At 37.9% G+C, this 24,906-nt stretch overlaps 1 protein-coding gene across 1 annotated transcript in view; it reads left to right on the forward strand.

The window, feature by feature from the left end:
* LOC114649427 (neuroendocrine convertase 1-like) overlaps positions 1 to 24,906 on the forward strand; it is a 591,637-nt gene that overhangs the window by 44,678 nt on the left and 522,053 nt on the right. The window contains exon 2 of the mRNA XM_051924736.1: positions 3,141 to 3,322. Coding sequence (XP_051780696.1) covers positions 3,143 to 3,322 — 180 coding nt within the window. The 5' untranslated portion in view covers positions 3,141 to 3,142. The remainder of the gene's footprint in view (positions 1 to 3,140; positions 3,323 to 24,906) is intronic.

The following is a 24,906-nucleotide window of genomic DNA, read 5'->3' on the forward strand; positions in this document are numbered from 1 at the left end:
AGTTGAACAGATGATAAAGAAGTCTGTATATTTAAGTCATGTGGGACAGCAGCTTTGTTGTGGTTTCCATTAATACTTTATGTTGCCCTATTATCACATCCCTTTCAGTTTCTTCGAGAGAAACAAAAATTTATTTTCTCTATTTCTGATTTTCTGGTGTTATTTTTGATTGCAAGGATGCCCAAGTGACATTCTCCATTTCAAGTAATCTGGAAGAAATGTTTTTGAGTACTTACGAGACTTTCACATGGATCCATGTTACCTCGTTGATCGATCTACGCCAACAATCCCAACCACAATAACGTAAGCATATCCACTTACACCAATCTCCTTTCATGGAATTCCAAGTTAATACAAAATCAAACAATATTTTCAGAAATTAATTCTGTATGTTCTTGCTGCAAACAGATTTCCTTCTGGGATAATAAAGTCTGCCTAAAATCTAAAACTTAATACCAGTATCTCAACTCACTTAATGAATATCTCTTTAAATGAAAATTTGCGGAATGTCAAATACTTTTAACATCAGGTAGTGAGAGTAAAACTTTATAATTACTTTAGAACTTAAAATTCTCACTTTCTTGCCCTCAATTTTATCATTTGAAGCCTCTTTTTATTATTTTTATGCCATATTTCTGATTGCTGTTAATGTTTGTTTATTTGTAATTCTCTGTCTGCACATTAAAAGTTTATTTGAGATACAACAAAAAGTACCAATGAAATCCCAAGTAAAGCAAATTCAGGACAATCTTAAGAACTAAACACTATCTCCTGCAGATGCTAGAGGGAATTGAAAACCATGGCAGGCAATTATGTCAGATGTATGTGGCCCAGGGCACCCACAGCAATGTTTTGTCTTCAAGGCCCACTTTGTCCAGGTGTTAGATAAGAGATCAAAGAAGAAGCGTTTGAGCATTTTGCTGTGTTATGATGATCGTTTTGAAATTAGCTTTCATTTTCTTTGGGCACAATGGAAAGTGCTGGTCAGTCAAATTTCCTTTCTGAGACAACAGTGAGTTGTGAGAAACACTTGTTTACTATTTGTGTCAGGAATTTATTTTGAAAGTTACTGAAAACCATAAATGAATCTGGAAAACCAATGAAGCAAGATGTTGGTGAGCTTAGAAGGTAATTACATTTCTGCATCTGGGGAAGACAGGTTTTTAAAATCAAAAAATGAAAAGCATGGCTCTATGTGGTCTGCTACATCAGAAAGTTTAGGGAGTGTTGTGTACGGCCAGGGGCCCTGCTTGGTCAGGGATGCCAGTTGGATGGAAGGACTGGGGGAGAGAGCAGGCTCAGGGTATTATCTCCCCCGGGACGCTAGAGGGCAGCCCCCCTGGGTGGGTGGCTGCACGGATTCCTGCAGGGCACGCTGGGAGTTGGAGTTCGCTGCAGCACTGTGCTTTTGTACTGTGCATTGGTGTGGGAATGATTTGGGAAGCATTTCCCACAGCTAAATAAATGTGAGCAGGTCTTGTGTCCTCGTCTGTTTGTGTCGGGCTTTGGTGGTTGGTGTGCTCCCTGCAGACCACAGGAGCTTATGTTTAAGACCAAATTAGTGCCTGATACTACAATTTTTCAATTATGCTAGCATTTATTGATTTACAGGTTAAAACCTTTATTGTGATAGGAGTTATGGGTGATGAGTAGTGTTGACCAGCAAAATTTGCCTATGCATTTTGCACATCGAATTTGCTGGTTTTGTCTGTGACCTTGCTCACTGACTGTTTTCATGAAAACGCTTTGTGCAGTATGCCTAGGAAAACTTTTTTTTCCCAGTTTTAAATGAGGATGTCACTACCTAATCTGCTCTGCCTTCCTAATTTGTGCAAAACTTTCACACATTTGTACTGTAAGCACACTCTGCCTCATACTTTATGGCACTGCTTCACACATTCATGAAAAATTTAGTGTATGCACACATGCGTGATGTCACTACCTGATTGGTCCCCCAGCCTGGATCACTAGTAATAAGTTAGATCACTAATGAGTAGTAGAGTTTTACACTTGGCTCTATTTCAAAAGGCTACATTTTTTCAATCTTTCCTCATAATTCATCCGCTGTGGCACTGGATTCAGCCTAGTCGCACTTCTCTGGACTTTTTTTAGCATGGCTATGTCCTTTTTGTAGCATGGAGACCAAAATTGCACACAGTACTCCAGATAAGGGCATCATCAGTGCATTATAAAGCCTGAGAAAAACCTTCTTGGATTTGTACTCCACACATCGTGCTATATAACCTAACATTCTGTTAGCCTTCTTAATGGCTTCTGAAAAGTCTGGCAGTTGATACTGTAGAGTTCACTATGACTCCTAAATCCTTCTCATAAGGTGTACTTTCTATTTTCAGACCTCCCAATTCAAATCCAACATTTTTACTTTAATATTTTACATTTACTAACATTAAATTTCATCTGCCACAAATCTGCCCAAGCCTGTATGCTGTCCAATTCCCTCTGTAAAGACTCAACTAATTCTAGTATCATTTGCAAATTTAGCCATCCTATTGATACATGCTGTATACGGCCAGCAAACATAACACACAAATTTTTGGGATATCAGAGAAAATCAGAGAACACTGACTCACGAGTCTAGACTTGTTACATAGAAATTCTAAGCACTGTATCACCTTGATACCCTAATGTAATGTAAATATAAATATTTATCAGAAAAGATAAACTGAAGTGTCTTTGGTCTGAATTGCAACAAAAATAATACACTTAAGGCTGTGTTGTCTAAAACCATTTTTTTCTCCAAAAAATCTGGAATCGTAATTGCTCAAAATGTTATTTTAATTGCCATGTCTTTCTTAAAATAACCCTCGATTCTTCTACTGTCTGTATAAATCCTTATTATATCAGACAAATCTGAAGCCATGTGGGTTATTAATGTCAAACAGTTACTTGAAAATAGTGTTCTGTTTTATACTGTAGGTTGGCAAATGGAAAAAATGAAATATTTGTATTTATTTCAGTAAAGCAGATCAGTGCGTAGTACACCTAATATATTTAAACCACTTAATATTTTACTTCAATGATGTATACTTTGTACACATCAAGTAACATATAATACATCTACCGTATGTTGATAATTATGCTTTTATTTCATCATTCTTTATTCTTTGTTTTCTGTTTAGAAATGAAAATGGTGCTAGTTATTCCACAGCTGCTCATGTTCTGTATGCAGCAGTATATATCTGCCTCCAGCAGAGAGCAGGCCAGCACCAATGCACACATCTTCTATGCTGTGGAAATGGAGGGAGGCACTGATGCAGCCAGAGCCTTGGCCAAACAACATGGATTACAGTTCATTTCAAAGGTCAGTGCATATTTAAACGTCCTTTATTGCTTCCACTCATAAGCCTGCAATTTTCTTCTCTTTTTTTCTTCTCCACAATCAGTTTACTGGGGAGCCTTTATAGGCAGAAATATGAAAGTGCTGACAGTCATTTCCATTTTTTGAGGATATCAGGCTTTTATCAAATTACAGCTACAGCATTTCTGAATATTTCATATCTGATTGGAAAGGAAATCCAGAAAAAAAGAATTTGCTTTACTCTCTCAGATTATATTCTATAGACTTCTTTTAAATAATTATTTTAATTTTATTAATGTTGTACAGCTCTGGAGGAGTACTAGGTCTGTTACTTTTTAAATAGATTTTATTTTGGTGGCCTCAGCTTTTCCATGAATGCTTTTTTTCTGTACATTTAAATGAGACACCTTTTTGAGGTAATTTAACTCTGAAAAGACTAACTTATATTGCTTGTCTTTTACTCAGCGGGGTAATGTTACAGTAAAACAGGTGTACTTCCTTTATTTTGATAGAGTACCAACCTTTTCGGTGAATTCGTTTTACATTTTTTTGCTATATATAACTATTATTTTAATAAAAATCTGTTTTGTATTTTTTATTATTTTGGGTTTCTCTGCTCCTAATTTTTTTTATTGTTGATATATTATAATCCTAGGCTTTTAGTGAAATATCATAATACATCCAGCATAGTGTTTACCTGTGTCAAGTGTGTAGGTTATAGCATTTATTCTTTGTGCTTATATATAAATGTAATCCACCTACTCTATATAGCCAAATGTATGTAGACAACTCTCCAAATTATTTTTTTCAGGTATTTCAGGCACACCCCTTGTTAACAGGTGCATAAAATGAAATTTCTGTTCTGCAATATCTGCTTCCATCGACTGTAAATGCTGTTACTATCAAGTGAAAGTGTCTAGGAGCAACAAAGCTCGGCTTTGAAGCAGTGGGCCAACCAAACTCACAGAGCAGGGTTGCCTTGTGTAATAGTGTCTAGAGCATAAAAATCACCTATACTTTGTTACATCACTCACAGCAGAGTTCCAGGCTACTTTTGGGAGCAACGTCAACACAAGAAGTGTGTGTCGGGAGCTTCATGAAATGGTCTTCTATGTCCAAGCAACTGCATACAAGCCTGAGATTACTATGCACAATGACTATATGGATTGTGCCACTCTCCATACTACAGTTTCCTGACCACAATGTCCCTGTTCGCCAGGCCACTACTTATGAAATGTACTTATTTACAAATACACACGCATATTTGCAAATAATGTGTATTCAAAAGCACCTGACAGGTTTAATGAGAAAAGGGATGGTGTGGTATAGTGGGTCCGCGGCTTCCAATAAAAAAGGCTGGGTTTTTAAATCCGTATTGCCGTGCCGTTCTCCGTGGGCACGATCGCACGGCCGCGGGGAGTTAGTGAGGTAATTGGAGCGAGTCGCACCTGCACGTGTGGGTGCAGTCATTCTTGTTTGCCTCATTGGCTTCCTGTGGTGTGTGATTAAGGCTCTGCGCACACGGAGGCGCACAGAGGTTGGTGTGTATGTATATGGGTCGACACCAGAGAAAGGAGGAGGTAGAAAGAGATCGATTGATGGAGGTGAAGTAAATAGAGGTTAAAGTAAGTGAATGGATGGCAGCTTGGCAGGATGATCTGGCCACCTTGGATGAGGAGACACCACGAGCTGGGGCCTCGCGCAGGAGCGTTAGTTAGTTGCACTCTAGGGGCTAGTTCACCCCACTGAAAACAAGCGAGTGGGGTGAGCAGAGAGGTGTCCTCCCATGGGATCTGAGGTGCGACTGCGGGTGCACGAAGGATCAAGGGAGGAGAGCTGACCTCGACGGTCTGGCAGTGACATCCGGAAGGAGGCCAAGACGGAGGTTAGCTGAAGGAGCTTGTGGCTGTTGGTCTCCGCTGGTAGCGAGCAATGGGTGAGCCGGGGAGAGAGTGACAGAGGTGGGTCAGAGAATAACAAGAGAAAGAGAGAGACTGCTTTTTAACTTCTGCACATTTTAACCTTGGATTTTAAAGCATTTATTTATGGATGACTGTTTTTATCCCCACTAGACACTGGTTTTATGGAATATTTATTGGAACTTTCGACACTGCACTTTTGCACTGTTTGTTTTGATGATTGTTTTAATAAAAGCACTTAAGCACTTTTTGGATATATCCCCTGGCTTCATGTGAGATTTGTCCCCATTTGTCAGCTCATCTCGGTGACATTACTGACGGTGTAGGGCTCCCATAAGGACATTGGGAGTGTGAAGAGAACCCGCATCGTCACAGATGGCTACAATTTAAATGTTTCACGCCAACCCTACAAATTCTGTTCAAACACATTTGGCTGGATCAGGCCAAGGGGTTGCCCACGTAACACCTGGCTGCAGCAGATAGTTATTTGCGGAGAGTGGGACTGGGCTGCGTGTCTGCCTGGAGGGTTGCAAACCGGGATCCCGAGTTGTTTCGTCGTGTAGTGGGTGCGGCAACACACTGTTCCAGTGCATGCTCCCCAACTTGACATGTCATTTGGCATAAATATATACTGTTTAGTGGGTACAATAAAAGGACGGATGTAATGAAGCATTTTTTTGAAACTCTTGAGGCACCTACTGTTGAAGTGAAAAATGTTGAACTAACGCATGTTTAAAATTAAAGTGTATTGTGTAAGGCTTATACAATTTGTCAAGCATTTAACCCTGGTTTAGATTAGATTAACAGTGAAATTTAGATGCATACTGTAGCAGAAACATAAAAAAAACAAGGGTACAGACTCACAGTACAAATAATATAGTCAATCAATCAATCAATTGATAAATAAATAAAAATAAATGTATATATTTCAATGATCTTAGCGAGTAGATAGTGAGGAAGCAGTGGGCAGAAAAGATCCCCAGAGACGCTGGGGAATGAGCCTGAGGTTAAAAGTGCTCCAAAAGAGTGCCTCCTGGAGTCAATGGAGGGGATTTTTCATATTGGCATCCAGTTTGGCTGCCATCTTCTTTTCTGCAGCAGCTTCCAGTGTGTCCAGGGTTCGCCCTGTGATGAAGAAGGCTGTCCTGATAAGTTTGTTCAAGCATTGTGCTTCATTTGTGCTCCCAGAAGACACACTGGCTACTATAGATTGGTATAACATTTCCAGCACCTTGCGGCATACATCAAAAGATCTCAGTCTCTGTAGTAAGTACAGTCTGCTCTGGCCCATCTTGTACAGTGCCACTGTGTTGTCAGACCAATCCAGCTTTTTGTTTATGTGAACATCTGCATCACTACCATGTCCTTGCCTTTAATGGTGACTGGTCCCAGAGGCTGTTTGGCATACCAACTTATTTGTGTTGCTGATGTTGAATTGCATGGTGTTGTCCATGCACCGCAAGACTCTGACTAGTCTTCATTATTAATGCAGCTTATGATGGAAAATTTCTGTAGGTGGCAAGTGCGGGTATTGTTCTTTAATTCTGTCATGTATAGGGTAAACAGGAAGGGAGACAGAACTATTTCTGAGACGCAGTCCCTCAGCCTCAAAAACTGCTGTCTGTTGGTCAAGTAGTCCATGATCCAGGAGATTGTGAGGGCATCAAGATTTATAGCCACAAGCTTTTTCCTCCAGTCTATGAGGCAGAACGGTGTTAAAGGCACTGGAAAAAATTAAAGAATATTATCCTGACTGTGGTGCTGGCTTTGTCCAAGTGTGAGCTGGAGCTGTGTGGAGCATGTAGATCAAAGGAACCTTCACACCTATGTGTCTGTTGGGCAAACTGCAGAGGATCCAGATGTTCTGAAGCCAGGGGTCATAGCTGATTTAGTAACAACCTCTCAAACGTCTTCATGATATATGAAGTTTGTAGCAACTGGTTTGAAGTCCTTGGGATCAGAACACCCTTTCTTTGGCATTGGACCTCACTGGATGTTTTCCACAGCTGGCGAATCTTCTTCATATTCAGGGAAAGGGAGAATAAGTGCTGAAGAACCCTGCAGAGCTGTCTAGCACATGTTTTCAACACCTTGGGACTAATTCCATCCAGCCCTGAAGCCTTCTTTTCGCAGAGTTTTTCCAGCTCTCTCCCCTCACTTGATCAGCAGAGACACACAGTACATAAAGTGCATTTAACTGAATCAAACTCATTTTCTTCATTCCTCTTCTTAAGATATGTTCTGTTCTTCTGACTCAAGTGTTTAGGGGATTCCTTCCTAATGCCATTCAGACCTCCATCACCTTTGAGGGCATACATGTATTTTGTCAATATGCATTATTAATACTAAAACAATCTACTTTGTGATCATGACACGATTAAATATAAATTCAAAATATCACAGAAATAGCTATCTTGCATAACATAAAAAACTGTCAATCCACTTCATGGCCACTGGAGCCCATTCTGGTAATATGTTCAAGGCAAGAAATAACCGTGGACAATGGCTCCTGTCTGTCACAGGGTAAAACTGAATGTCATTCAATGTATGCCACATCTTGGGAAACAAACCTCTAAAACTAGTTATCTCCAGAGATTTTAGTAAGTTTGTTTTTTGTTCAGCACTAAAAATATGAATTAAAATATTAAACTTCTACTTTTCATTTTAGAGAATTTGCAGGACATTTGGTTGCATTGTTTGGTGTTTGAGTTTTCTTTATGTTGGATGCAAATAAATCTATGTTTTTCCAGTCTAGTCTTGTGTGTAAAAAGCTTGCTGAGAAAGGCATCAATATTATCCTGTTACAACACACCTACACGGCAGACTGCTGCCTTCTGTTTACTGGATCAGGTGTGATTCTGGCATTACCATATTGAACAATATGCCTGTTCCCACAAAATGCATTATGCTTTTCCCCTGTTTCTTTTGTTATCAAGTAAATTTGCTATTTTTGTGTGATTTTGGGAGTATTTCCTTAAAAACAACCAACTTTTTAGAAAAAAAAATTAAATTGTATTAAAATATGTCTTTCCATTGGCAGGCATTTGGAAAGAAACAATGCTCTAGACTTATAGAAATAGGACATGGAAGATTTTGACAGAACATGCAATATAATGCACATGTGCACTAGGTCACAATTTATTTTTAAAACTATATTTAATATTACAAACAATAGAACAAGCCTAATAAATTAATTATAAAAGCCTTGTCTAAATGATTCAATTATTAGTGTCATCAAAACGTTTACAATATCATTCATCCCATTTTCTTGACCTGCTCATTGCATTTCTTGATTGCAGTGAGCCGATGCCTACATTGAGCAACCAACTGTTACGATGAAATGTTTACCACAACAACAACATGCATTTCTACAGCACATTTTCATACACAGAATATAGCTCAAGTACTTGTGCAGTAATTTACATTAATTTGTTAGCTTTTATGTGAAATTTGTTTTTCTTTAACTTCTATCTATGCTCTTGTATCCAGATCATTGAGATAAATTTATAAGGCAGAGGCCTCATCCCAATTCTCTGTAAGACTCCACTTTGATCTCAACTAATTCTTAATTCTTTTACTATCTGCAGACTGCTTTCTAAATCCATACCTGTTGCAGTTTGATGGCTTCTCAAGGGATACCTTATCAAAAACATTTTGAAGCCCAAAGAAAATGATGTGTGTGCTCCACATTTGCTGCTTCATGATAAAATTGATAGATATTAGTGAAACTGGAGGCTATCTTTCTAATTCATGTAAACTGTTTCCTATGGCTGTTGTTCTGGATAGCTGTTTCTCTGTTTCTTTAAGGGAATAGAAATAGACATAGCAGTGCTGGAAAATGTCATTATAATTCATTCAAGAGGATGAATTATGAGGAAAGATTTAAAGAGCTGAGCCTTTTCAGTTTAAGCAAAAGAATATTAAGAGGAGACATGACTGAAGTGTTTAAAAATTATAAAGGTAATTAGTACAGTGAATTGAGACTTTTATGTTAAAATTAGTTCATCATGAACACAGTAACACAGATGGAAACTTGTTAAGGGTAAATTTTGCACAAACAGTAGGAAGTTTTTCTTCACACAGGGAACCACAGACTCATGGAATAAGCTTCCAAGTAGTGTGACAGACAGTACGACTGTAGGTACATTCAAAACTTGATTTGATGATATTTTGGAATAATTAAGTGTATAGGACTGGCAAGATTTGTTGGGTTTAATTGCCTGCTCTCTTCCAAATTTCTCTAATGTTCTAATGAATATTCCAGCCAAAAATTACAGTATGTTATTTACTCCATGTAGTTTGTAGCAGAGAAAAATGTTTAATCTCATGTTTTCATGCAGAATGGCGATAACAACATTTCTGATAGAATGAGTCTATGGTGACCAGGACTGGACAACAGCAAACAATATCAAAAATGTCCATGAAAAAATTTCTAGTTTCTCATGTGGTATAAAGCACATGTCAAATCATCCAGTCATATGCTCACAACTTGCAAAATGTGTGCACTTTTGCTAAAATATTGCAAAATGAATACTTGTGGAAAATGAAAGTAGTCCACAAACAGGAAGCCCCTTCATATTTGGTCATGCTTGGTGTTGTTCACATGCCTATCATGGGTGTTAAGATAACTGGCCTAGTCACCATGCCACATGTTTAACCTTTTGTAATAATGGAAACATGTCTGCTACATTACCTTCTAGTTGTTAAGAAATTCCTTAATATGGACCTTTCTGAAAATTACTCATTAAAGTTTTCTTTTAACAGTCTGGAGCAAATATTGCCTGGTCCAGTGATTAAATTGCTTGAAGCATTTATGTTTGAAAGTTAGCATTTAGACATTATTCACTGGTATAGTTGGATTTTCATTGTTTCAGTTGAAGAGTTTGGAGCTGAATGTCTGGTAATAAACATATATTTCTTTGGCGTGCATAAGTCAAAACCCATTCTGACACAGGCTGCCAAGTGTGGTAAACATGGCTTTCATGATTCTGAGAGCTGACACGCAAGGCTGTGGCATTTAACAAGGGATATACATGGGATTTTGGGAGACCTTTGTTAACGACTAAAGAAATTATCTTAATGGGCTAAATTATCTTCTGTTATTTGTTAAGTTCTTATGCTGAGAAGTAATGATTTGTGAATGATTATACACAAAAGTTGAACTCCTTAAAGAATTCATATATTAGCATTGAAATCCCGGAATGCTTTTTTGAACATATACCTTCTGTTTTATTGTAGGTATTGGCACTAGTAGTGATGATTATTAAAACTATATAATTTTAGTACTTAAAAAAAGTCCTGCAAGGAAACACATTAGGAGTTCATAGGTATTAAGCTTCACACGCACACACACACACACACACACACACACACACACACACAGCTCTGTGGTGACTCTTAGACAAGTAGATTCCTATCTCATTTACAGGCCAGCCTACAAATGTATGACTCTTACTTTATATACACATTGGAGATGAAAGGAAGGGGTTGTTAATTTAAGTATGTTATATTCAGAGCAGGAACAACTATACAGCAAAATTGTCCATTTACATATATGGAGACACTCCATATGTATACTTTTAAGAGTTACTTTAACACCATAAGAGTTCACTGTGCAGATGAATGGAAAACCAATGCTGTGACACCCAGCTGTTGTAGTTGTACGTGGATTCTTTTTAGTAAAACTATAGCTCAATAACAGTAAATATTACACACCAATCTCTCTGTTTTCCTTACACCTTTTCTAAACAGGGTTCCTAATTACCTCCCGGCATCTGTATTTTAAAACTGCACCACCTACTCCAGTCTAATAAGTAAATCACAACACAACATTTTCCCCTTTACAACCAAAAATATTTTTCTTCTTTAAATTACCTTCTTAATGACTACGACCATTTAGTACTGACTGGATGGATCATTTAGTTGCATTTCATAGTCTTTTGTTCATGCAGGAGGCTTTCTAACCCTGGCCTTTCACTGGCTTGTCCCTTCCAAAGTCTGAGATGCATTATCAATGGAGACCTTGTCTTACACATCCTCTTAATTGCTTGATCGTTTTTATGTAAACCTTCAGACAAAGCTGAAAGATGTGAAACATTCCACATCCTGTCATCATTGAGTTTGCAGAAGACTTCTTTATTACTGTTTTATGTTTTGTATATTTATTCTCACCCTTCCTAATCTTCCAAGGTTTCTTTACTCTCACCTTTTCATCAGGTGTAAATATAGCCTGTTTTACACACATTTTTGCATCAGTATAACTCTTCATCTTGTCTTTTTTTTTCCTCCACTGTTTCCAACATGACATCACCAGAATCGGTTGCAAGTGCAGGTAATTTCAGAATCTGGAGTTTTGTTCTCATCTTCCTGCCATGAAGTCACTTGGATGGAGACTCTCCAGTGGTAGCATGTGGAGTAGATCTATAATCCATTAAAAACTTGAGAATGAACAACTTCCATGATTCTCCTTAGATAGTTCAGTTTGTAAACAATCGTTCAGGACTCAGTTAGATCTTTCTACCTCCCCATTGGAGCAAGGGTAGTAAACAGATGATTACATGTGCTTTATTCCCCTGTGTTTTAAGAAGTCTGCAAACTCACATGCCATAAACTGTGGTCCATTATCTGAAACCAGTCCACTTGGATTCCCTTCTCTGGTAAAGATTGAGTCTAGTATTCATGTTACCGTCTATGTATCTAAAAGCAACTTCAGGCCACTTACTAAAATAGTCCACCAAAGTGACTAATTACCTGAAATTAAATTAAACAAGTTCAAAGGGTCCCACAACATTTACTGCAACTTTTTCCCAAGTAGCATCTGGCAGGGGTACAAGGTGTAGAGGAGCATTGTGTGTGATGCCAGTTTGTCAAATTTCCTGCATGTGGAACAGTTTGTTATCAGAGATTCAGTTTGTTGATCCATTTTTTGTCCACCAGTATAATTCTTCAAGACATTATTTTGTGCAAAAAATACCTTGATGGCTTGCATGGGCAATGTCTACAAGTCTACAAGAACCAAACAGTGTGTACCTCTAGTAATGCAAAATAAACTACTGCAAGCTCATGTCTAATCTGAAAATGCAGTTTTAGATCTGTGTCCTGTGCCTTTCCTTTGGGCCAGTGTGATTGTTCCTGAGTACACAATTTATTAAATACAGGACAAGACCAGCAAGCAGTTATAATGTCTTCTTTGGATACTGTTCCCAGCAGAGCAAATACAACAACTACAGCTGTGATTGGCTCCTCTTCGAGCATAGTTAACATCAGGCAGAGACAATTTAGAAAGGCAGCTGGCAACATGATTTAAAGTCCATGTCCTGTATTGAATATCATTATCAATTTCGAGCAAGCGGGCAGGGAACCTCACGATTTTCAATCCTGCATGGTTGTTTCCTTTTGGTGTCAGAAGTGTTGTTAAGGCCTGATGATCAGTTCTCAAAAGGAACTTTCTCACCCATAGCTATGTACACCATTTCATTTCTCAGCAGCCCAAACACATACCCATGCCTCTTTTTCTACAACTGAGTATTTTTGTTCAGCATCAGAGAATCTACGTGAGGCAAAGGCAGCAGACCAGGTTGTCGTCAGATATATCCATTAAGAGAACTGTTGGTAACCTGGGGTCAAATAAAGCTAAAGCAGAACTGTTCACAATCATCATTTTAACCTTTACAAAACTTACTTCAACTTTAGGGGTCTGTGTAAATGTACAGTTCTTCTCAAGGAGTGCTCATAAGAGTTCAATCTCTTTGGAATGAATTTGCTGTACCATGAAGTCAGGCCAAGAAATAAGCATAGTCCTGTAGCATGAGTAGGTCATGAAGTGTTAAGAAAGCAGCGACATGAGTTTCATCTGGCAGCAAGCCATCTGAAGCAGTTGTATAGCCTAAAAAAATACCTTAGTCTGTCTAAACTGGCACTTTTCAAAGTTGGTTTAGTCCCACTTTTTCAATTCTACCTAGTATAGCACTCTAATTATTGTCATGCCCCTTTACTGAAGTTCCATATACAATTACATTACTAAGGTAGTACTTTACACCTTGAAGACCCTTTAAGATGGTGCTCATCATCTTTTGAAAAGCTGCAGGAGCAAAAATGAGTCCATAGGGTACTCTGGCATACCTGTACAAGCCTTCATGTGTTATTAAAGCTGTCAGATCCCTGCTTTCTTCATTTAGCTCGACTTGGTGGTATGCATTCTTCAGGTCAATAGTAGAAAACATCACAGATTCCCCCTGGTCAGACAAGATGTCTTCAATAAGTGGACACAGATAACTGTCCACTTCAACTGCATTATTTGGCTCTCTCAGATCCACACATAAGCGTTCAGAGGAATCTTATTTCTCAATGATCCCATTCTGTTCTAAGTGGATGAGCTCTGAGGACATTGTTTCATGTATTAAGAGGGGTAAGCATCATAGCTTTTGCTGGACAGTTTCACCTCTGGACGCTCTTTAACCCTGTGCGCAAATCCAAATTCTAACAGACTTGTGTCACCTTTTATTGCAGCAGGTTGAAGCATAGCACAAGCTAGTGCACTCTCTAATGATAGCTGTCCTCCTAAAATTTGCAAGTGTAGTACAGATAGCAGGTCCATTTCAAGAGTGGATGTACCTATTTTCACAATATAAAATTCAGTTAGTGTAGCTTTGTTTTGGCATGGAACTTCATCAGCTAGGCATCCTACAATATTCAGTTTTTCTTTGGAATATGTCACCAAGTGTGCTTTGGGCTCAGTCAATTTGCATTTGCAGAAGTGTCTCTTGTAAATTTCTTCAGTGAGGATAGAGACTACCAAGCCTGTGTCAGCTAAGAGTTCAAGAGTACAGGTTTGGCAGTGAGCAGCTGCGACTTTCACCTTGCACAAAATTTTTCCATTCTCTGGAACATTTCTTTTCACAGTTAAGTACTGTAACTTCAGGTTCAGTATTTTCATTTACTGTTTTTGATGTGGACTGACACACTTTGGAGAAATGACAATTTTTTCCATAAGATGTTAATTTTGTTCTCTTAGCCAGGCAAGGCTGGTCATTTACCAAATGTCTACTTATGCCACATCGGAAACAGTATGAAGCATTAGTGTGTTTATCATCAGTGTGCTTGTACTTCAGTGTGTTTGTCTCTGCATTGCCCTGTGTTTTACTTAAAAAGTTTTGTTTCACCTTTGCATCAGCCATGGCTGATTCGATCTGCCTGGCAATGATGAGAAAAAGTTGTTCCCGTATGCAAAGCACACGTTTTTTCAACGATTTGATCACATTTCATCTCGTTCGCAAAATCTGTAAGAAGTGACAGGCTTGGGTAGTGCCACAATGTAATGGTCAGTAGATTCACTGACATGTTGAGCTCTTTGTCTGAAACAATATCTTTCCACAAAGACATTCACTCGCAGGCTGAAGAAAGCTTCTAAGGCACATAAGCTACCTTCTTAGGTGTTTGCAGTCAGTGGCAACGTGTTGTAAATCCTCTGTCCTTCTGTTCCTAAACAGTGGATCAGCAACACCCTTTTCCATTCATCTGGAAATTCATTCCCACCAATAGAAAGTATGTAGTTGTCAAACAACTGTTTCCATGCTTTAAATGTAAGTTTAGGTTCACCTGGGCACTCCAGGAAAGCAGTAAGTGGGTGCATTGAAAGAGGCGCCATCCTTATAACCAAATGGTTGTTGTTGTAAGTGGATTCTTTTCAATTAAACAGTAGGCCAGTAACGGTAACTATTTCTCCTATATTTTTGTCTTTCTTAACCACAACAACCTCTCTATCTTTTCCTTACACCCTTTTCTAAGCAGGGTCCCCAATGACTTCTCAGAATCCATCTTTTAAAACAGCACCATCAAATGGAACCTATAGTATAGAATATAAATCACAACACAACACCTGCAGTTCTTCAAGATTAAATTGTATATGCATGCACAGAAAATATAAAGCTAAGAGTTTTGCATAGCAAAATCATCAGTAATAAATTCACTTTTAAAGTGTATATATTTTACCACTTTTTCCATAAGTACCATTAAGGGGTACTTTAAATAGCAAATGTTCATTTAAATTTTGTGATTTTGCTGTAGGTACAACAAAAGTCTCTGAGTAGAAGGTTTTGGTTACTGATCAGATAAGGAAAACTGGTGGTTAAGAATCATATCATCGTAACCTAAATAGAGAGATCACCAGGAATAATCACATAGAATCTCCATTAGTTTATGAAATTCGAGAAATTTTCTGAACAGCAGTTCAACTGGAAACAGGGTAGGATTAGAAATAAGTACATCAGTGGGTCAGCTCAACTTGGATAGTTGGGAGACAAAATCAGAGATGCAAGATTACGTTGGTTTGGACATGTGCAGAGGAGAGATGCTGGGTATATTGGGAGAAGGATGCTAAGGATAGTGCTGCCAGGGAAAAGGAAAGGAGGAAGGCCTAAGCGAAGGTTTATGGATGTGGTGAGAGAGGACATGCAGGTAATGAGTGTAACAGAGCAAGATGCAGAGGACAGAAAGATATGGAAGAAGATGATCCGCTGTGGCAACCCCTAACGAGAGCATCCGAAAGAAGAAGTTCAACTGGAAACAGATAACATTCAAAACTCTCTTACTTTTGCAGTACCTAAGTAAACAGTTAAGAGTTGAAACCCTGGGAGATTTAATTTGCCAGTAAATGAACAGTTTGCTCAGCCTTGTTAGATTCCTTTAAATTGTCGAGAGAGTCTAAATTCCAAGAAATGTCAAGAAACCAAACTGTTCTACCACAGTCCAAATACCAGTTTACCCATTGCATATGACGGTTTGTGGACCTGGGTGAGCATTTATTGGCCTTAATAGCTAACCTTTTGTCCTATATGGTACAAAAGAAATATTTAGGAGGAGATCAGTGAGTTCTGCCAGAGCATTGGAACATCAAGTTCATTATGAGATGTACACTCTCATTTGAATTTAAAGTACATGGTTATTGAGAGGAATCATAACTTTTTTTTTTAAATTTTGTTTCAATATTCAACTTTTTAAATTCTTTTTGCTGGCTTATTATGTATGAATATCCTGTACAGATATCTCTATAAAAGTTTAAGAAAATCATGTGAGTAATCCTTACTTCAATAGAATATTAACCTAAGAATAATTGTGATTCTTAATTAATCATTTTAAAGTTACTAAATATCATTTACTGCATTTTTAACATGTTTTGTGGTGTAAAATTATCAGCTGTTTATAGACTAACACTTGTATCCTCAGGAGGCTTCAAGCTCATAGAATGAACAAACTGCTAAGAATAGTTTTTTCATTTTGATGGCTTTAATCTCTTGTTGATATGTTAGTGGAAATCACTACATCTGCCCATTACTTCTGATGAAACCTGTTGCAGATCACAAACCAGCCAGCAAATTCAGGGAAACACAAATAAGAAAACTTGAAGATTAACCTGGACATCCAGTACTACTAAATGTTTATTATAGCCACCTCAGTTGTGCACAAATTGCACAGTTCTTCCAAGTCTCTATTGTTAGCATATACAACATGAATATTATTTATAATGTTATAATTTCACAGACTGAAAAAAACAGGAAGAACTAAAATTTCTTGAATGTAACATGTGTTGTTTGAATTTCCATCATGAAGACTCTTAAAACCACCATTCAAATCTTTGCTCTTTGTTTTTTTGATAATAAGTATGATTCAGGCCCACTAAAGCACATACAGTAGGTTTGTCTGGGAGTGGGATTGTGTGATATCTGATGAAGCAAGAGAGATGCAAAGGCCCACTTCTTTCTTTCAGCTTTAGTCTGAAAAAGTTTGGAAACATCAACATGGTTTCAATAAAACAGAGTGCAAGACATTTATCTTGGAGAGTTTGCTATTTTGCTCAAGAATTATCCAATTACTTTTATATAAGATAATACAAACTCAGCCACATGCCAGGAAAAATGGTCTATTTATGGCTATGTTGGCTGTGTAATGCTTCCCTCCAACAAAAACATCTTTCTCATCAGAGTAATTCAAAGCATAGTTTTACTGTAACAGGCTAGGTCATTCACTTTTTATTATGTTGTTAGGTTTCCTCTGCACTCATCATCTCAGGAATCAATGAGCATAATTCAACACCTGGCTCTTGACAGCTTCACACCAAGCTTTTATTTAACAAAGTAGAGTTTTTCAATTTTGATGCTTCATAAAGGAAAACTTGAGGTATGTACATACTGAGACTGACGTGTCCAGTAGGACTTACAGAGAGACACAGTGAACAAAGATTTAAACAAGCAGCAGGGACTAGCAAATGAGTCATTAGCAAAAGTAATACACTGAAAATGTTCTTTAATCTTCCAACATATTTTGAGGACAAAATCAAGCACTTCAATTACAAAATGAAGCACTATTGAATACCTGTAATTTTTTCCCTATTAGCTAGTTTTTTTGTTTTTCTTCTTGTTGCTTGAGCACTAAATCTTTAAGGGGTGGTTTTTCCTTTGGTTGAAGTTCAGACACCTCTTAGTGCATGCCACCATTTTTTATAGCACAATGTCATATTACCTGGCAAGATGCTGTATCTGTGGCCACAAAATAGCACAACTCATGCATTAAACTGTGAAAACACCACCACACCAAAGAAAGCCTAAGCAGAAATTAGTAATGTGATAACCAGGTAAAAGGTAAAATATTAAAATTACCTGAAATAAAATTAGTAACATATAAAAAAAATATAAAAATGGATTGGCTCCAGCAGACCCCTGTGACCCTGTAGTTTGGATATAGCGGGTTGGATAATGGATGGATGGATGGATTTTCTGGCAGAGCCAAGTACAGGGGCAGATTAATACAATTTGTTTTTGTATAGCACTCTTCACTGAGTGCAGGCACAGAGTGCTGTGACAAATGCTTAGATAAAATGCAAGTATAGATTATACTAATCTTAATACATAATTCGCCAGTCTCCTCACTCACTCACTCACTCACTCACTCACTCACTCACTCACTCACTCACTCACTCACTCACTCACTCACTCACTCACGTCTGTCCGAAGCATAATGCGCAGTCGTCTTCTGCGCACGTCGCCTTCTGCGCATGTCCGAAGCCAAATGCGCACTCGCCTTCTGCGCAGCTGCCCGAAAAACCTTACAAGACCGACATCGCGGCAGGCGGCAGATTTACGGCCGCGAAAATTCAAAGAGAAAGGCGACTTCGATTAAAGCTCTAGAGGCATGAAAGGCAATTTCGACTACAGCTCGAGGCCTAATTACGCATTCATTCAATACACCTATATCAGGTTTGTGGTGCAGAATGCGCAGTCGCCTTCTGCGCATGTCCGAAGCCGAATGCGCAGTCGCCTTCTGCGCAGCTGCCCGAAAAACCTTACGAGACTGACATCGCGGCAGGCGGCGGATTTACGGGCGCGAAAATTCAAAGAGAAAGGCGACTTCGATTAAAGCTCTATAGGCCTGAAAGGTTATTTCGACTACAGCTCGAGGCCTAATTACGCATTCATTCAATACACCTATATCAGGTTTGTGGTGCTTATACTTATTATATATTATACTATTTCACTCGTGCCCATTTCATCTTACGTTGTCAAAACGGGCTCTTTGTCTTGTTACTAAATATATACTGTATGTGTACTAAAAGATACAGATTTGTTAAAACACACAGAAAATCAAGCAGAAACTGATTAACACAAATAGAAACCAACTACTGTATATCTGTCCATCAATTATTTTTTCTCACCCTAATAAGAGCTCAGGTTGTTTTTTTAGAAAGGTGAATTGAGTTACCTTCTTGAAGCATTAATTGTCTGCTGATTTACTGTATACTCCAAAGAGATGAGATTTTAAACTTGTTAAGGGCAAATTTCATACAAATGTTAGAAAGTTTTTCTTCACACAAAGAACAATAGAAACATGGAATAAATTACCAATGGGTGTGATGGTGGGAAGAACTCTAGGGGCCCTCAAATTCTGACTTGATGTTATTTTGGAGAAGACATGCGAATAACTTTGGCAAGCTTATTGTGCTGAATGGCCTGTTCTTGTCACAATTGTTCTAATGTTCAAATAAAATATTAATCTGTAATTATAATAAACACTCAGTGATTAAATTGTTATAACATTCTGTGTTATGGCACTAGGTGGCAATCACAAGAGATTTTGAAGAGTGGAGCCCACCAGTGGCAGCTGTTGAAAAAAATTTGGGCGGGGGCTCAGTTTTTGAGGGGATAAACTGAAGCAGCAGTTCATATCTCAAGAGAAAAGAAAAGAAAAAACACATACACAAACTGTAAGTTTAGTAGTGAGAAAAGCGCTATATAAATGTGAAGAATTATTATCATTATTATTAGTAGTAGTGTAGCTAAAAATGTGTTGGTGGGTGGCCATATATGAAACTAGGTGGCCAAATAAAATTTCACCCATATAAGATGGTTTATAGAACTTGACCATCAGCAGCTGAATGAGGGGGATCCTCTAATAAAATCCTGCTCAGTAATGCACACGACATTGGTAGAAACACGCACACAAATTCAAAGACCCAGCCATTAAAAATAAAAATCTATCCTTCTTCGCTATTATAAGAAGAAAACTGAAAACTGAAAGTATGGCCTTATGATGAAGTAAAAAACAAAACAAAAAAAAATTAACTGGCATGATAGGACTCAAACTATAGACACCAAAATTAGCCTACAGTGAACAACACTATCAAGTGAATGTTTTTCTCTCTCTTAAGCTCTTGCTCAACCTTCTTAACATGCATGATCTTGATTACTAAGGCACATTAAGGGAATAAAATACACAATGTATAAAGAGAGAAGACAGAGTCTTTGCACATTTTGTAATTAGGACTACAGTACACTATGAATTAGGTAAACATGTAAAATTACTATATCATCAGATCAGCTTTAAATATAATAATGTCTGCATTGTGATATACTGGAAATAATTTTCAGAGGATTTCAGAAATTCCATTTATTGTCAGAATTATGACAAACAAAACACAAAATTTTGGATATATCTGTAACATTACTCAAGACCACTGTCATCATTATTCTTCCTTCTTATCATTCACCCAGTTGCTAAGGCACATAAGTTTGTTCACATTTTCAGATGCCAGAGTAGATCTCTTTTTGTACACCATTTGAAAACAAAAAAGGCAGTTGCACAATGCAACATGGAACAGGAGCTTCAAAGACTGATTTTGAAATGCTTGCAAGAATAACAATCCACATGAATCACAACATCCCACGTCTATTGTCAGGCTGTATGAACATAATTATGCTGTAGAATGTGTAGTAAAAGAATGCCCTTGTTATTACATTACAGGTTTAGGCACCACTGTGTTCCCAACCTTTTTAATGCATAGTTTGAAGGATTGATCACTTACATAAAATAACCCTAAAAGAAGCATTAAAAACTCAGGAATTTAAAAATCTCACGAACTGGTCTCCTTGCAAATAATACACACACAAAGACCTGCCCTTTCTGTATTCATAGTTAGCTTACAATTTAAAGGGTAGTCTCAGATCAACTGCTTGCCAAAAGTTCAAGGACTTACATACACTCTCATTTGGCCGGCATCTTTCACTCCGGAAGTATAGGTATTCACACAGAATTTTTTTTTCACACAGAAATTAAGCAAATATAAGTCAGAACCAATTTATAATGAATATTGACATGTGCCAACATCAGGCACATGGTGCAAATAAATAAGTTTATTTCATGACTGTTTTGTCTTGATAGAGTGATATATTAGTCTACTCTCCCCTTTTGTATTATTAATACTGTATGTATCCTTTGTCAGAATGCCTCATATCTCACAGACTTACCACTGGTATTGTACCATATAACTTCTTGCCACCTTCCCTTCTACATTTATAACCTCAGGCAATTAGGTGTAGTAAAAGGCAGGAGTTAAGTTAAAATTTAAATAATGTATTATTGACAAAATTCATAAATAATAACAATAAGCAAAGTACAAGTGAACATTGGCAACCATACAACCTGATAAATGCTGATGTGTAGTTTAAGGTGGCACACAGACTTGTAGTTACTTTAAATGTCTCTAGTTAAGGCATCATTTTTGGTCAGCTTTCTTCTGAACAGGCCGCATGCCTGTCTCAATATGGCTGCCGAGTTTGTGCTCCTCCCTACAGCCAATAGGGCATTGTGGTACTTAATGGCTTCAGGCAACTTTAGACCAACAGAATTCTGATGCGACACAATGGTTTCACACCCGCCCTCAATACCATTTGTTAAGGTGGAGCTTGCCAGCTAGGTAATTTGGCTTTCCTGTGGGGGTTGACTGAGAGAATCCTACAGAGGATCACTTGCCAAACTGGTTTGAGGTGCTTCCCCCAACCCTGTCTTAAAATTACATAGAGACTCAGTCCTAAATGGGGGAGGGGTTCTTAACCATCAAACCATTGCTGTTCTTATGAATGATAGACATTAGTGTTATAAGTTACAAATAAAGACATACAAAATACTTATCAACTTATATGCAACATTTCACACCACAACAATGATTATTTCACATTACCTAATTAATTTAAGTAATTTTTAAAATATCTGATGGGGAAGTTGCACCACATTACAACCCGCCACTGTTTCTCTCTATGTTTAAGCCAGAATATGTAACTTCTTCAGGAGACTGAGAAGGCAGTTTAGTAAAAGAGCTACCACTCGATAGCCATGCTTCATCAAGAATCGTATTTCATGTGATAAAGACACTCATTGCAAGAGAAATAAAAGCTCTGGTCAGTTCTCAAGTCTGATAGTCAGATCTTCTCTCAAGTCTGGTAGTCAGGGTGCCTTGGGTCAAAGAGAGATCCATTTTGAAGATATCTGCAGATTTTTTGCACAGGCGCCATGTTCCTTATTAGGCAACACTGTTACAGAAGGTTACTTTCTAAATTAGAGACATTGAATAGACTGGTAATAACTGGATTAAAAACTGAAATGTGTATAATGTTATTTAAACATAGTGCAATTTTAAGTGTCTGTTACTTCCAAATATACATAATATTAGCTACATATTACGAGATTCTGGACAAGAAGTACAAGGCAGACTTTGGAAAAACTGCACATTTTTTCCACAAATTCATTATGTTAGAATAACATAACTTAGAGCTTCTAAAGTGTGGTAAATCATAACTTTCTTCACACTTAGACCACTTGTAACCTTGTTTTAGGCACAATTGAACAGGCTGTCATTTCTGGGTACTACCATATGTGAGTTATATAGCAAACATGGACATGCCACATAAAGAAAGAAAAGGAACACTTCCTACAGGCTGAACCTGTGTTAGAAGATCTAGTGATCTATCCATCTTACTCCATTTCAGCATCATGTAGTACTGGAGGCTGGCATAACCCACAGATAAAGGACCAGTCCATCACAGAACTTTCTCAAACAAATACAGACACTCACTGTCACAGAAAACTGCAGTTTCTGTTCATTGGCCTGAGGCATCTCTATCTTAAAGCACATATATCTTTGTGTCTCTTTTTTTTTTCTCTTTCACACTCTCTACTGTGCCAGATATCTTCCCACTTAAATTAGGAAATCTGCTTTCTGGGGTCTGGTCAAACCTGCTGGGCTGATTGCCCAGTAACACCATGTATTACAGCCACAAATCATGTTTATTGCAGTTTGTCACATAATTGGACATGAAATGTATTGACCATGAAATGAAGAAAGGCACGCTACCAGATTTCATGGTGCTGGGAAATACAGATGTAAAGACACGCTGCAACAGAATGTACGTGGTCTTATTAATTGGTCATTGGAGGAGAATTCCAAAGTATCCAGATAACCGTGAACACATATAGTCTAGATTGTAATTCATATGGCATAACTCAAGAATTACTAAAGTGTAAGGACTAAGCTGGAGTTCTGTCTCTAAGCCCTTCCTTTCACCTTTCTTCTGGTTCAGACCACACTTTTGAGGCGTCAACAATGAGTAGTTGGACATGGGTTCAAGGGTTGTGGTACCAGTCTGGAAATCCCTTTTAATGAATTATATAACGAAAAAGCAGCCACTGATACTTGTTTTCAATTCACCAACATTTGCTGGGATAGAGGAGCTCTAGCTCTCTTTTTTAATGAATACCCACTTCCATTGAATGAAATATATAATCATCCCAGAAGAAGAAGGGCTTATGGAGTCTGCACAGGGGCATGCTCAGGGATCCTCCAGTGTTTACCTTTTGAAGCTTCAAGTTAAAAGGGAGAGGCAGTTGGCCATAGAACTTCCTCACATCCCAGGTGGAATTGCTTACCTCACCTGAGCCCTGAAGATGCCCCTTAAGCACATGTGTGTGACAGTGGGTCTATTGTATAGTAATGGTTGTTGTGCAGCACTCACACAGGGGATGAGACATGAGGATTTTCAGTGCTATTTCTAGTGTTTTTTTGTTTTGTTTTTTTACCTTTGCATGTCTTTGGATTTTACTTGGAAATGTTTTTGCCTCCACAATTTATGACTACCTGTCTATGTTTTGTATTCCATTGTTTGAATAACAGACTTGTTTATATAAATCATTTTACATTTTTCAAAATGTCTGCTTCTTCATGGGCTTACACTAGCTGACATTCTTCAAGTTGGGCTGTGTGTGTTGTCAGCTGCACTTAACCAAGCACATCCATCCAACCTTTTCTTGCCTGTGGAAGAGGTGTTTCATGTGCCTCCGTTTCTGTGAGCATGCCAAACCAACACACAAAGAAACAACCTTCCACTTTTCAGAGGTCCTGCATGTTCTTTAGCACTTGTTAATGGCATACCATAACATTCTGAAATCTTGGTAGTATTAGATGCCAGGCAAGAATAACCCAGAAGCAGGTGCTTAGTCATACCAGTTAGTTAAACTTATTTTTTACTTTTTTATATTCATAGTATAGAAAAAGTGTAGGAATCGTGAAAAAATTCAGCCTCGAGATTTTGATGAATCTTGACGTTTTAGACCTTCCTGAGTCTAAAAATACCAATTTTAAAATGATGTCTCCCTGTGTGCCTGTGTGTAAACACTATAACTCGAAAACACTTTGATCTAGGACAATGAGATTTTGTACACCTGCTTTATATCAAAAATAAGGAATCCTATTAATTTTTCGTCAACTTCTGGCAACTGGAAGTGTTACTTTAACTGAATATTTTCACAAATTTTCAAGTAAATTATGGTTATAATTACAGATGGATGATTCAGATTTTGTATAGATGCAAACAGATATGAAATTTGAGAAAAAATTACTCAACTGCACACTCCCGATTTTTCTGTTTAAGTACCAATGATATATTTGCCATCTTGCATTTGATCGATTTGTCTCATCTTTCATTTCTAATCACATTTTGCAATGCTGGATACTAAAATCACAGGAAACAGCAGTTACATCAGAGTCTAGGCCAGAGCAGACGAGCATAAAGTGAATGTGTGGCACACTGCCTCAGACAATCACAAGAAATGTGGATGAGGAACAGGATAAGACCAATAAGAGTACAGTAATAATAATAAAAAATAATTCATTACAGTTATATAGTGCTTTTCTAGCTACTCAAAGCACTTACAGAGAGGGAAACCACTTCAGCTGCTACTATTGTGTACCATCTACCTGGATGCTCACCACACTTTGGCTTTTAGGTGAAGAAGGGGTGAGATAGCCAATTAGAGACAGGATGATTAGGGGGCCAGAATGGGCCATGA

The sequence above is a fragment of the Erpetoichthys calabaricus genome, chromosome 3, assembly GCF_900747795.2.
Source record: "Erpetoichthys calabaricus chromosome 3, fErpCal1.3, whole genome shotgun sequence".
NCBI lineage: Eukaryota > Metazoa > Chordata > Cladistia > Polypteriformes > Polypteridae > Erpetoichthys > Erpetoichthys calabaricus.